The 15,460-nt window shown below is 43.0% G+C and overlaps 1 protein-coding gene across 1 annotated transcript; it reads right to left on the bottom strand.

Moving 5' to 3' along the window:
• Window positions 1–2,062: 2,062 nt before the first annotated feature.
• LOC118936838 (NACHT, LRR and PYD domains-containing protein 1 homolog) lies at window positions 2,063–13,387 on the bottom strand. The gene is made up of 12 exons (XM_090209910.1): window positions 13,288–13,387; window positions 12,588–13,149; window positions 11,817–12,004; window positions 10,960–10,997; window positions 10,118–10,182; window positions 9,771–9,985; window positions 9,324–9,583; window positions 8,407–8,541; window positions 7,999–8,131; window positions 7,868–7,897; window positions 4,474–4,756; window positions 2,063–3,800 (listed from the first exon to the last, which is right to left on the bottom strand). Exons 1-12 carry the CDS (start codon window positions 13,385–13,387, stop codon window positions 3,794–3,796), a joined length of 2,016 nt encoding a protein of 671 aa, XP_090066036.1. The 3' UTR covers window positions 2,063–3,793.
• Window positions 13,388–15,460: the final 2,073 nt, after the last annotated feature.

Genomic DNA, 15,460 nt, shown 5'->3' with positions numbered 1-15,460 from the left:
GCTGAGACTGACCCTCAGTCTGCTGCTCTCTCCCTCTGCTGAGACTGACCCTCAGTCAGCTGCTCTCTCCCTCTGCTGAGACTGAACCTCAGTCTGCTGCTCTCTCCCTCTGCTGAGACTGACCCTCAGTCTGCTGCTCTCTCCCTCTGCTGAGACTGACCCTCAGTCAGCTGCTCTCTCCCTCTGCTGAGACTGACCCTCAGTCAGCTGCTCTCTCCCTCTGCTGAGACTGACCCTCAGTCTGCTGCTCTCTCCCTCTGCTGAAACTGACCATCAGTCAGCTACCCTCTCCCTCTGCTGAAACTGACCATCAGTCTGCTGCTCTCTACCTCTGCTGAGACTGACCCTCAGTCTGCTGCTCTCTCCCTCTGCTGAGACTGACCCTCAGTCTGCTGTTCTCCCCCTCTGCTGAGACTGACCCTCAGTCTGCTGCTCTCTCCCTCTGCTGAGACTGACCCTCAGTATGCTGCTCTCTCCCTCTGCTGAGACTGACCCTCAGTATGCTGCTCTGTCCCTCTGCTGAGACTGACCCTCAGTCAGCTGCTCTCTCCCTCTGCTGAGACTGACCCTCAGTCTGCTGCTCTCTCCCTCTGCTGAGACTGACCCTCAGTCTGCTGCTCTCTCCCTCTGCTGAGACTGACCATCAGATACAGGCACCATCAGCCCAGTAAAATATAAAGTTAATTATTTAAATGTATGCTCACTCAGCTGTGCCTCACAAGTAATACAACAATTGATCTATTACCGGTGTGATCATATAGCCTCCCTCAAATTTTGAAATATCTATATTTTTTTAACGTCCCGAACAGCAATGCATTGGCAGGTCAATTCAAGCAAAGCCCGTATGTGGTGATAATGTATTGGGCCTGTAGTTTACTGCACAAACCTCAGTGCTACAGAACTGTTTTTAATTGGTTAATGTTTTTTAAGTCAGGTAAATAAAAAAATCAGAGCGGTAAGATCGAGGAGACAATGTTTCAGAAAAAACGATAAGAAACAACTTTTCCTAGACTGAAATAGAGGTGCTAGTGTCAGATATTGAATAGAGGTGCTAGTGTCAGATATTGAATAGAGGTGCTGGTGTCAGATATTGAATAGAGATGATTGTGTCAGATATTGAAGAGGTGTTAGTGTCAGATATTGAATAGAGGTGATAGTGTCAGATATTGAATAGAGGTGATAGTGTCAGATATTGAATAGAGGTGCTAGTGTCAGATATTGAAGAGGTGTTAGTGTCAGATATTGAATAGAGGTGATAGTGTCAGATATTGAATAGAGGTGCTGGTGTCAGATATTGAATAGAGGTGATAGTGTCAGATATTGAATAGAGGTGCTGGTGTCAGATATTGAATAGAGGTGCTGGTGTCAGATATTGAATAGAGGTGCTAGTGTCAGATATTGAATAGAGGTGCTGGTGTCAGATATTGAATAGAGGTGCTAGTGTCAGATATTGAAGAGGTGTTAGTGTCAGATATTGAATAGAGGTGATAGTGTCAGATATTGAATAGAGGTGATAGTGTCAGATATTGAATAGAGGTGGTAGTGTCAGATATTGAATAGAGGTGATAGTGTCAGATATTGAATAGAGGTGATAGTGTCAGATATTGAATAGAGGTGATAGTGTCAGATATTGAATAGAGATGGTAGTGTCAGATATTGAATAGAGGTGCTAGTGTCAGATATTGAATAGAGGTGATAGTGTCAGATATTGAATAGAGGTGCTGGTGTCAGATATTGAATAGAGGTGATGGTGTCAGATATTGAATAGAGGTGCTAGTGTCAGATATTGAATAGAGGTGCTGGTGTCAGATATTGAATAGAGGTGCTGGTGTCAGATATTGAATAGAGGTGATGGTGTCAGATATTGAATAGAGGTGATAGTGTCAGATATTGAATAGAGGTGATAGTGTCAGATATTGAATAGAGGTGCTGGTGTCAGAAACACCTTTTTCGCTCTAAGATGAGACCTTGAAACTGAGATATCTCCTTCTCAAGTCTGGGCTTACTGCCAAATTACAGCTACTGATAGTGAGGATTTGTACAGTCATTACAATTACAATTTAAATACATATTTTTTATTTTTTTATTTTAATTTTACCCCTTTTTCTCCCCAATTTCGTAGTATCCAATTGTTGTAGTAGCTACTATCTTGTCTCATTGCTACAACTCCCGTACGGGCTCGGGAGAGACGAAGGTTGAATGTCATGCGTCCTCCGATACACAACCCAACCAAGCCGCACTGCTTCTTAACACAGCGCGCATCCAACCCGGAAGCCAGCCGCACCAATGTGCCGGAGGAAACACCGTGCACCTGGCAACCTTGGTTAGCGCGCACTGCGCCCGGCCCGCCACAGGAGTCGCTGGTGCGCGATGAGACAAGGACACCCCTACCGACCAAGCCCTCCCTAACCCGGACGACGCTAGGCCAATTGTGCGTCGCCCCACGGACCTCCCGGTCGCGGCCGGTTACGACAGAGCCTGGGCGCGAACCCAGGGACTCTGATGGCACAGCTGGCGCTGCAGTACAGCGCCCTTAACCACTGCGCCACCCGGGAGGCCCAATTTAAAATAATTGAAGTGTCTTTGTCCACAGACTAGGAGACAGGCCTCAGCATCTTCAGATTAGGTGGAGAAGTGTCTTTGTCCACAGACTAGGAGACAGGCCTCAGCATCTTCAGATTAGGTCGAGAAATGTCTTTGTCCACAGACTAGGAGACAGGCCTCAGCATCTTCAGATTAGGAGAAGAAGTGTTCTTTGTCCACAGACTAGGAGACAGGCCTCAGCATCTTCAGATTAGGTGGAGAAGTGTCTTTGTCCACAGACTAGGAGACAGGCCTCAGCATCTTCAGATTAGGTGGAGAAGTGTCTTTGTCCACAGACTAGGAGACAGGCCTCAGCATCTTCAGATTAGGTGGAGAAGTGTCTTTGTCCACAGACTAGGAGACAGGCCTCAGCATCTTCAGATTAGGTGGAGAAGTGTCTTTGTCCACAGACTAGGAGACAGGCCTCAGCATCTTCAGATTAGGTGGAGAAGTGTCTTTGTCCACAGACTAGGAGACAGGCCTCAGCATCTTCAGATTAGGTGGAGAAGTGTCTTTGTCCACAGACTAGGAGACAGGCCTCAGCATCTTCAGATTAGGTGAAGAAGTGTCTTTGTCCACAGACTAGGAGACAGGCCTCAGCATCTTCAGATTAGGTGAAGAAGTGTCTTTGTCCACAGACTAGGAGACAGGCCTCAGCATCTTCAGATTAGGTGGAGAAATGTCTTTGTCCACAGACTAGGAGACAGGCCTCAGCATCTTCAGATTAGGTGGAGAAGTGTCTTTGTCCACAGACTAGGAGACAGGCCTCAGCATCTTCAGATTAGGTGGAGAAGTGTCTTTGTCCATAGACTAGGAGACAGGCCTCAGCATCTTCAGATTAGGTGGAGAAGTGTCTTTTGTCCACAGACTAGGAGACAGGCCTCAGCATCTTCAGATTAGGTGAAGAAGTGTCTTTGTCCACAGACTAGGAGACAGGCCTCAGCATCTTCAGATTAGGTGGAGAAGTGTCTTTGTCCACAGACTAGGAGACAGGCCTCAGCATCTTCAGACTAGGAGACAGGCCTCAGCATCTTCAGATTAGGAGAAGAAGTGTTCTTTGTCCACAGACTAGGAGACAGGCCTCAGCATCTTCAGATTAGGTGGAGAAGTGTCTTTGTCCACAGACTAGGAGACAGGCCTCAGCATCTTCAGATTAGGTGGAGAAGTGTTGTTGTCCACATACTAGGAGACAGGCCTCAGCATCTTCAGATTAGGTGCTACAAGACAGAGGATGTAGGAGAGATCAGAAAGTATGGAGAAGAATGAGGAGTGAGATACACCTGAGATAATGATGTGATGATGTCCTATGATACACCTGAGATAATGATGTGATGATGGTCCTATGATATACCTGAGATAATGATGTGATAATGGTCCTATGATACACCTGAGATAATGATGTGATGATGGTCCTATGATACACCTGAGATAGTGATGTGATGATGGTCCTATGATACACCTGAGATAATGATGTGATGATGTCCTATGATACACCTGAGATAATGATGAGATAATGATGTGATGATGGCCCTATGATACACCTGAGATAATGATGAGATAATGGCCCTGTGAAACACGTGAGATAATGATGAGATAATGGCCCTATGATACACCTGAGATAATGATGTGATGGTCCTATGATGCACCTGAGATAATGATGTGATGATGGCCCTATGATACACCTGAGATAATGATGTCCAATGATACACCTGAGATAATGATGTGATGATGGTCATATGATAAGAGTAATTTATTACAGGCAGCAACACAAAAAAACATGCTTCCATTCTGAAAAGTACTTTATCTTTGATCTGGGTAGCTATGTTTTTATTTGTCCTATATTTAATCATTCCACATATTCAAGGGAGGGAGAAAAGAAACCGGTCTTACCTAGATTCACTCAAGTACTTAACAAGATGGTGTTCATGTTCACTGAGAGCTTTGAGACAAGCTCCCATCACTTCTGGTCCTTTAGGGAGGACTGCATTCAGTAGTTTTCTCATTCGCTCCTGTTCAGTTGTTTCAGCTGTTATTCTGGAGTACTCTTCATCACCAATCATGCTCTTTGACGACAGATCATCTGCTATTGGTATTGGGTTTTTGACTCCCTGAATGAGTACAGCCCTGTGTTTCTTCAGAAACTCCTCAGCAGGAATCCCAGGGAGTGTTAATGCTGAAGGGGGGTGAATGAAATGAATATGTCTTTAAGGTGAACAGCAGCTGTTTCTACATCTAACAGTCTCCAGTTAACATTCCTCTGATAGTCATTTCTTGTATAGAGCTGACTCCAGGGTTGTAGTCAATTCATATTCAAGTCATATTCAAAAATAAAAAATTGTCTTCCCATTAGTCATTGAAAATTGATTTTCGGTTATTGAATTTGAATATCAGTTTACTTCCTGAATGGACTGACTTATTTGGAATTGACGCCTACCCTGGCTGACACGATTGTCTATTCTACATAACATACAGAGCCTTGCAAAAGTGTTCATACCCCTTGGATTTCTCTATTGTGTTACATAGTGGGATTAAAAATGGATTTAATTGTAATGTTTTGTCAACAATCTACTGAAAATACTCTGTAATGCCAAAGTGGACCTGTCCCCCCATACAGGAGAAAACTGAGGATGGATCAACAACATTGTAGTGACTCCATCATAACGACTTAAATGACAGAGTGAAACACAACACATCACTGAATAACTGCCTCCTTATTTTCAAGCATGGTGGTGGCTGCTTCATGGTATGGGTATGCTTGTCATCAGCAAATACTGGGGAGTTTTTCAGGATGAAAAGAAACAGGATGGAGCTAAGAACAGGCAAAATCCTAGAGGAAAACCTAGTTCAGTCTGCTTTACACCAGACACAGGGAGATGATTTCACCTTTCAGCAGGACAATAACCTATAACACAAGGCCAAATCTACACTGGAGTTTCTTACCAAGAAGACATTGAATGTTCCTGAGTGGCCAAGTCACAGTTTTGACTTAAATCTGCTTGTAAATCTATGACAAGATGTGAAAATGGCTGTCGAGCCATGATCTCCAACATCTTGACAGAGCTTGAAGCATTATGAACACAATAATGGGCTAATATTGTACAATCCAAGTGTGTAAAGCTCTTAGTGTCATGCCCGGACCATAGAGAACCCTTGGTTCGTGACTAGGGGGTGTTCTAGTTCAATATTTCTATGTTGGTGATTTGTATGGTTCCCAATTAGTTGCCTCTAATTGGGGATCATATTTAGGTAGCCATTTTTCCCACCAGTGTTTGTAGGATATTGTTTGCATTGGTGCTTGTGTCACCACATAGTAACGGTGTGTTGATTGTTTATTGTTTTGGTTAAAGAAGTTTCACTTTAAATAAATATGTGAAACTCAACAAACGCTGGGCCTGGTTTCGTCTCTTACAACAACCGTGACACTTAGAGACTTACCCAAGAAGACTCCCAGCTCTTAGAGACTTACCCAATAAGCCTCCCAGCTGTAATGACACTTAGAGACTTACCCAAGAAGACTCTCAGCTGTAATCACTCTTAGAGACTTACCCAAGAAGACTCCCAGCTGTAATCACTCTTAGAGACTTACCCAAGAAGATTCCCAGCTGTAATCACTCTTAGAGACTTACCCAAGAAGACTCCCAGCTGTAATCACTCTTAGAGACTTACCCAAGAAGCCTCTCAGCTGTAATGACTCCTAGAGACTTACTCAAGAAGACTCCCAGCTGTAATCACTCTTAGAGACTTACCCAAGAAGCCTCCCAGCTGTAATGACTCTTAGAGACTTACCCAAGAAGACTCCCAGCTGTAATGACTCTTAGAGATTTACCCAAGATGCACAGCTGTAATGACTGCCAAGGTGTTTCTAACATGTATTGACTCAGGGAGCTGAATACTTATGGAACAACTATTTTAGGTATTTAATTTCAATCAATCTAAAAAATATGTATTCTTTGACATTACAGAGTATTTATTATACTTATGGAACAACTAATTTAATTTAGATTCATTTCTATTAATCTAAATATGTCTACAGTTGAAGTCAGAAGTTTACATACACCTTAGACAAATACATTTAAACTCAGTTTTTCACAATTCCTGACATTTAATCCTAGTAAAAATTCCCTGTTTTAGGTCAGTTAGGATCACCACTTTATTTTAAGAATGTAAAATGTCTGAATAATAGTAGAGAGAATGATTTATTTCAGCTTTTATTTATATCATCACATTCCCAGTGGGTCAGAAGTTTACATACACTCAATTAGTATTTGGTAGCATTGCCTTTAAATGGTTTAACTTGGGTCAAACGTCTTGGGTAGCCTTCCACAAGCTTCCCACAATACGTTGGGTGAATTTTGGCTAATTTCTCCTGACAGAGTTGGTGTAACTGAGTCAGGTTTGTAGGCCTCCTTGCTCGCACACACTCTTTCAGTTCTGCCCACAAATTTTCTATGGGATTGAGATCAGGGCGTTGTGATGGCCACTCCAATACCTTCACTTTGTTGTCCTTTAAGCCATTTTTGTCACAACCACAACCTAAGTGTTTGGTGGTAACTTCCGACTTCAACTGTATGTTCTTTGACATTACACAGTATTTTGTGGAGATTGTTTACAAAAATTACAATTAAATCCCTTTTAATCCCACTTTGTAACACAATGAAATATAATGAAGATACTTTTGCAAGACTCTTCATCACCCCACTGAACATGATTCATGGAAACCTTCATCACCCCACTGAACAAGACTCATGAAGACCTTCATCACCCCACTGAACAAGACTCATGAAGACCTTCATCACCCCACTGAACATGATTCATGGAGACCTTCATCACCCCACTGAACACGACTCATGAAGACCTTCATCACCCCACTGAACACGACTCATGAAGACCTTCATCACACCACTGAACACAACTCATGAAGAACATCATCACCCCACTGAACATGACTCATGAAGACCATCACCCCACTGAACATGACTCATGAAGACCATCACCCCACTGAACATGACTCACGAAGACCTTCATCACCCCACTGAACATGACTCACGAAGGTCTTCATCACACCACTGAACATGATTCACGAAGGTCTTCATCACCCCACTGAACATGACTCACGAAGGTCTTCATCACACCACTGAACATGATTCATGAAGACCTTCATCACCCCACTGAACATAACTCATGAAGACCTTCATCACCCCACTGAACATAACTCATGAAGACCTTCAACAGTGTCCTTGAAGAAACGTTAGCTCTGTAACCTCGTCCACAAAGACAAACTTACGTGTTGGATGAGAGTCTTTGCTGTATTCATCTGAAAGACAAACAAGAGAAAATATCATAAAACACTTTAATAGCATCTGTTAGAAAAGGACATTGATGATTGACATACTGTTCATGTCCAGTATTTCTTACCTTTTGATACCACTGATTTCCATACTGTCCTCTCATCATCCCCGATTAACTCCATCTCAATGTCCACCCCTGTGTTTCCCATTATCATCTTACAACAGCTTGGTGTGGTGTTTGCAGGTAACAGCTGAATCTTCTGTAGGAGGCCATATGGTGCAACGAGAGAGCGAGAGCGAGAGCGAGAGAGAGAGGAGAGAGAGAGAGAGAGAGAGAGAAGGAGAGAGAGAGAGGAGAGCGAGAGAGAGAGAAGGAGAGAGAGAGAGAGAGAAGGAGAGAGAGAGAGAGAGAGAGAAGGAGAGAGAGAGAGAGGAGAGAGACAGAGAGAGACAGAGAGATAGAGAGAGAGAATGATATTCCAGTAATTCATATACAATATGACAGATTCAGGTCCTCAGCCTGATAAAACTGCACCTCTGGATAGATGGAAGTAGAGTGTGGATTCTTGAGTGCAAACCAAGTGTTCATCTTTAAGGGCCCATTTGGACTTGGCAGGAGAAATTCTGAATATCCTTGGGACACCTGATCTTTCTCCCGTTCCCGAACAGCCTACAAAATGAGAGATGTAAGTAGTCAGTCACAACAATGTAGTCTCATAATTCACACAACATGCAGCTCACTGGACAATCCATTTTTGTCAACACTATCGTTATTGATTTACCATTATTTCATCAGATAAGTTGACTGAGAAGAGATTCTCTTTTACAGCAACGACCTGGGGAATAGTTACAGGGGAGAGGGAGAGGGGATAAATGAGCCAATTGGAAGCTGAGGATGATTAGGTAGCCATGATGGTATGAGGGTCAGATTGGAAGTTTAGCCAGGATACCGGGGTTAACACCCCTACTCATACGATAAGTACCATGGGATCTTTAGTGACCACGGAGAGTCAGGACACCGGGGTTAACACCCCTACTCTTACGATAAGTACCATGGGATCTTTAGTGACCATGGAGAGTCAGGACACCGGGGTTAACACCCCTACTCATACGATAAGTGCCATGGGATCTTTAGTGACCATGGAGAGGACACCCATTTAACGTCCCATCTGAAAGACAGCAACCTACACAGGGAAATGTCCCCTTCACTGCCCAGGGGCAATGTCCCCTTCACTGCCCAGGGGCAATGTCCACTTCACTGCCCAGGGGCATTGGGTTCTCCTTCGACCAGAGGGAAGAGTGCCATCTACTGGCTCTTCAAATGAACGAGACAGAAATAGATTTGTCACAGAGCTGCACGTTGTCTTTGTAATCTAGAGATTTTCAACAAACTATCAGCTTTCCTTCAGTAAGATTCAACATACTGTTGTCACTTCAGTAATAGTGCCTCACCTCTTTCTGACTGGAGTTTCTGAGGAGCAGGTACAGCCTTGAAATTATTGTTGACTTTTTTACTGCCATGTAGAGGACCACGTCACAGTGGACATCTACAATCCAAGAAAGGACATAGCTCAGTATAACAGCGATAGCTGAGAACTTGGGATGGAGAATCTTAACATGGAATCTGGTGACTTCATGCACTTCCTCTAAAGACACTCCATGTTCCTCTACATGAAGAATCTTCATCTCATTCCTCAGGGAAGGGTTGGTCCCTGAACAACACAATAAAAAGGAGACAGAAAGACAAATATTGTATTATTCATCCAACTAAAACACAAAGAATATGCAGTACCAGATCACAGTAAACGAAACTCCCATAATAGTTTATTCATTAATTTAGGAAGTGAAACTCAGTTACATGGAAATGTCTTTCTGAATACTATTTCTACATGGTTTTACCTAAACAGACAAAGTGTGGCAGATGAACTTCCTCCAGTTCACCTAACTCCATAGTAATGTCCAGCAATGGACCACCTTGTGTGTACCGCATGTCTTTCAGAAGTTGACTGTAGGGTTCCCAGTTCCTGAAGTGATACTTCAGAATTACATCTCTCTCACACAGCCAGCGGAGCCCAGACACTGTGCACTCATAACTCCCTTTGGGTGTCCTGTGTCTGAAGGCAACAACAAGATATGGGAGAGAGGGTCAATCATCAACTGGAGAGGTTGGATTAGAAGACTATTCCCAAAGGTAACAGGGAAATACACTAGCAGGTGGAATGAAATGTTATAAGTAGTTATTTTACCTGAACATTGTCACTCCCTGGACAGTGGAAGTCAAGGGTTCAATCTGAAGCCAGTGTGTGGAGTCCTGAACAAGGACAAGCATGTCAGTAATACATATGGGGCCTGTTTCCTGGACACAGATTGAGTCTAGTGCTGGACTTAAAGCATGCCCAATGGAAGTTTCAATAGAAAGTTCTTTAAGGTCCAGGACTAGACTTAATCTGTGTCTGGGAAACTGGCCCATTAACCAAAGTAACTAATTTAACGTATTTATCCAATTAAACTGTTGAATGACAAAATATGACAACAGCTAAAATCCTGCATGCCTAAAAGCAGAACACAGGAGTCTATATACCAGTTTGAATGGTTGGTCAGTACACACCTGGCTTTGAGACTGTGTTTATATTACTAAAGCAGAACACAGGACTGTCTATATCCCAGCATGAATGGTTGGTCAGTACACACCTGGCTTTGAGACTGTGTTTATATTACTAAAGCAGAACACAGGACTGTCTATATCCCAGTATGAATGGTTGGTCAGTACACACCTGGCTTTGAGACTGTGTTTATATTACTAAAGCAGAACACAGGACTGTCTATATCCCAGTATGAATGGTTGGTCAGTACACACCTGGCTTTGAGACTGTGTTTATATTACTAAAGCAGAACACAGGACTGTCTATATCCCAGTATGAATGGTTGGTCACTACACACCTGGCTTTGAGACTGTGTTTATATTACTAAAGCAGAACACAGGACTGTCTATATCCCAGTATGAATAGTTGGTCAGTACACACCTGGCGTTGAGACTGTGCCGGACTCCTGCAGGTATGTAAAAGTAAGAATTTACATTATGACTTACCTCAACATGGTCACAAGTCTTACAGCTCTGAGGAATCCCTGAAGTCAAAAGTAGTTGTTATTTAAAATGGACAATCTCATGTAATAATGAATTAATCATTATTAAATAGACTTGTAATATAACTAAGCAACAGTCTCAGAATGTACACTCATTAGCATACCATAATCTGACATTAGCGTTATATTAATTAATGTTTGTAGAAGCAGGAAACAACATCATTCTGGTCCATGTTTTGTAGATGTTGGGGGCCTGATTTCTGGTAGATTCTAGGATGAGAGTTTAAAGGTAGAGTCAGATAAATGTATGTTGTACGAGCAGCACCACCGATATTGTGATGAGCAAGATGCCCGACTTCTCTCTCACACAGTCACACACAGTAACTGCCATGTGCACCGGTCCTTTTCACTCTCTTACAGCGGAGAGGTTGAGTGTTCGCCACGGGACCAAAACAGCAGAGAAGTTTAGCGCTCCAACACTCTTAATTGTTGTACAAATTGACCCACTATGCTGTTTACTTTGTGCATCTACGTCATATCGCTGACTCTACCTTTAAGTTTGTTTTGACTGTGCTCCTTGTCTGGGACTCAAGTATAATGAATGCTTTAAAACTACTTTGAGTTAAAAACAATTATCAGTTAAGTCTGGGGCGGCAGGGTAGCCTAGTAGTTAGAGCATTGGACTAGTAACCGGAAGGTTGCAAGATCAAATCCCCGAGCTGACAAGGTACAAATCTGTCATTCTGCCCCTGAACAGGCAGTTAACCCACTGTTCCTAGGCCGTCATTGAAAATAAGAATTTGTTCTTAACTGACTTGTCTAGTTAAATAAAGGTTAAAAAAAATTAAAAATTAAACTCACATTTCTCAGGTCCAGGCTTGATCCAACACTCTCCACCATGGTTTCTGGTGTTCTCAGGTCCAGGCTTGATACAACACTCTCCACCATGGTCTCTGGTGTTCTCAGGTCCAGGCTTGATACAACACTCTCCACCATGGTCTCTGGTGTCCTCAGGTCCAGGCTTGATACAACTCTCTCCACCATGGTCTCTGGTGTTCCAACAGAACACATTAAAACACACCACTACTACTAATCTAACTGTCTGTAGGTCCAACACAACACATTAAAAAACACACCACTACTACTAATCTAACTGTCTGTAGGTCCAACAGAACCCATTAAAACACACCACTACCACTAATCTAACTGTCTGTAGGTCCAACAGAACACATTAAAACACACCACTACTACTAATCTAACTGTCTGTAGGTCCAACAGAACACATTAAAACACACCACTACTACTAATCTAACTGTCTGTAGGTCCAACAGAACACATTAAAACACACCACTACTACTAATCTAACTGTCTGTAGGTCCAACAGAACACATTAAAACACACCACTACTACTAATCTAACTGTCTGTAGGTCCAACAGAACACATTAAAACACACCACTACTACTAATCTAACTGTCTGTAGGTCCAACAGAACACATTAAAACACACCACTACTACTAATCTAACTGTCTGTAGGTCCAACAGAACACATTAAAACACACCACTACTACTAATCTAACTGTAGGAATGATTCCAGAGGAAAACACATGATGAAACATTGCTATTTGACTCACCTCTGAATGTGTTGGTCATCTATCTGACGCAGGGTCACTGAGGTCACTGAGGAGGAGGAAACGCCAAACCCAGGATAGAGGGGTTCAGTGAACGTGGTGTGTTCTGTGTAAAGGTGGTGTGTCAGTGTACCAGAGGAGGACACACTATAGAAGGACAAAGTACCAGCTGACCAGTTCAGATACACTCCAACTCTGTTAGAAACAGGACCAGGGATGGATCTGCAACAGACTCCAGGATGGTAAAAGCAATAACCACTATGAGAGCAGAATAAACACCAGGACTTCTTATTGGCTCCAATGTCACTGTCAACCCCCCTTCCCTTCCTCTTCATTCCTCTGTACACCACACCAATGACTGCCCCGGTACCATCCATCTCCACCTCCCAGTAATAACGACACCCAGATAAGCCTTCTCTGCAGAGAACCTGATGAAGACAATCAAATCTGTCTGGATGGTCTTCATAATGCCGGTCCTCCACCACCCGTGTCACCTTCCTGTTCCCCTCAGACAGTATCAGGTGTGGGTGTGCTGTATTTGGGTCCAGGGTGAGATGACAGGCATCTGTAGACAAAATGAGAGCTTAATCAAACCACATCTACATATAAAATATTGTGTTTTGTAGTTACAGAACAAGTATTGATTAGTTAATATGTTACTATAGTGCTGAATATGCAGTTAATTAGGATTGAAGAGACTTACATTTCCTCAGCCCTGATTTCAGCCAGCACTCTCCACCATGATCCACACTGTAGGAGAAACAGGTTATTGACTGACAAAGACCTAATAAAGCAGTCAACATTTAAACCATATTGTTGTGTTCTGGTGCACTATCCCAGTTCATTACTATCCTACCTACTGCATACAGAACGGAGTACAGTTCATTACTAGAGACATACAGGTATTCTATCCTACCTACTGCATACAGAGCGGAGTACAATTCATTACTAGAGACATACAGGTATTCTATCCTACCTACTGCATACAGAACGGAGTACAATTCATTACTAGAGACATACAGGTATTCTATCCTACCTACTGCATACAGAACAGAGTACAATTCATTACTAGAGACATACAGGTATTATATCCTACCTACTGCGTACAGAACGGAGTACAATTCCAACAGGATATCAGAGATGCAGAAGAAGAGTATTCATGTGGTGATGATGTATGCTGTGTTGGAGTGCTCTGCCTGCTGGGTAGACTTCCTCTTAATTCTACCATCATGTCACTGAACCTACTACACTACAGTTGTGGCCAAAAGTTTTGAGAATGACACAAATATTAATTTTCACAAAGTCTGCTGCCTAAGTTTGTATGATGGCAATTTGCATATACTCCAGAATGTTATGAAGAGTGATCAGATGAGTTACAATTAATTGCAAAGCCCCTCTTTGCCATGCAAGTGAACTGAATCCCGAAAAAAACATTTCCACTGCATTTCAGCGCTGCCACAAAAGGACCAGCTGACATCATCTCTCATTAACACAGGTGTGAGTGTTGATGAGGACAAGGCTGGAGATCACTCTGTCATGCTGATTGAGTTCAAATAACAGACTGGAAGCTTCAAAAGTAGGTTGGTGCTTGGAATCACAGTTCTTCCTCTGTCAACCATGGTTACCTGCAAGGAAACACGTGCCGTCATCATTGCTTTGCACAAAAAGGGCTTCACAGGCAAGGATATTGCTGCCAGTAAGATTGCACCTAAATCAACCATTTATCGGATCATCAAGAACTTCAAGGAGAGCAGTTCAATTGTTGTGAAGAAGGCTTTAGGGCGCCCAAGAAAGTTCAGCAAGCGCCAGGACCTTCTCCTAAAGTTGATTCAGCTGCGGGATCGGGGCACCACCAGTACAGAGCTAGCTCAGATAGGGCAGCAGGCAGGTGTGAATGCATCTGCACGCACAGTGAGGCAAAGACTTTTGGAGGATGGCCTGTGTCAATAAGGGCAGCAAAGAAGCCACTTCTCTCCAGGAAAAACATCAGGGACAGACTGATATTCTGCAAAAGGTAAAGGGATTGGACTGCTGAGGACTGAGGTAAAGTCATTTTCTCTGATGAATCCCGTTTCCGATTGTTTGGGGCATCCGGAAAAAAGCTTGTCCGGAGAAGACAAGGTGAGCGCTACCATCAGTCCTGTGTAATGCTAACAGTAAAGCATCCTGAGACCATTCATGTGTGGGGTTGCTTCTCAGCCAAGGGAGTGGGCTCACTCACAATTTTGTCTAAGAACACAGCCATGAATAAAGAATGGTACCAATACATTCTCTGAGAGAAATTTCTCCCAACCATCCAGGAACAGTTTGGTGACAAACAATGCCTTTTCCAGCCTGATGGAGCACCTTGCCATAAGGCAAAAGTGATAACTAAGTGGCTCGGGGAACAAAACATTGATATTTTGGGTCCATGGCCAGGAAACTCCCCAGAACTTAATCCCATTGAGAACTTGTGGTCAATCCTCAAGAGGCGGGTAGACAAACAAAAGCCCACAAATTCTGACAAACTCCAAGCATTGATTATGCAAGAATGGGTTACCATCAGTCAGGATGTGACCCAGAAGTGAATTGACAGCATGCCAGGGCGGATTGCAGAGGTCTTGAAAAAGAAGGGTCAATACTGCAAATATTGACTCTTTGCATCAACTTCATGTTATTGTCAATAAAAGCCTTTGACACCTATGAAATGCTTGTAATTATACTTCAGTATTCCATAGTAACATCTGACAAAAATATCTAAAGACACTGAGGCAGCAGACTTTGTGAAAATGTATATTTGTGTCATTCTCAAATCTTTTGGCCACGACTGTACATATGACACAACCGCTGCTCACACTATTAGGACATCTATTCTGACTTACTTCAGCTTCATCAGT

Source organism: Oncorhynchus mykiss, chromosome 19 (assembly GCF_057628025.1).
Source record: "Oncorhynchus mykiss isolate SJ-2025 chromosome 19, ASM5762802v1, whole genome shotgun sequence".
Lineage (NCBI taxonomy): Eukaryota > Metazoa > Chordata > Actinopteri > Salmoniformes > Salmonidae > Oncorhynchus > Oncorhynchus mykiss.
Note: the sequence above shows the minus strand (reverse complement) of the source record. Positions and strands in the feature narration are given on the sequence as shown.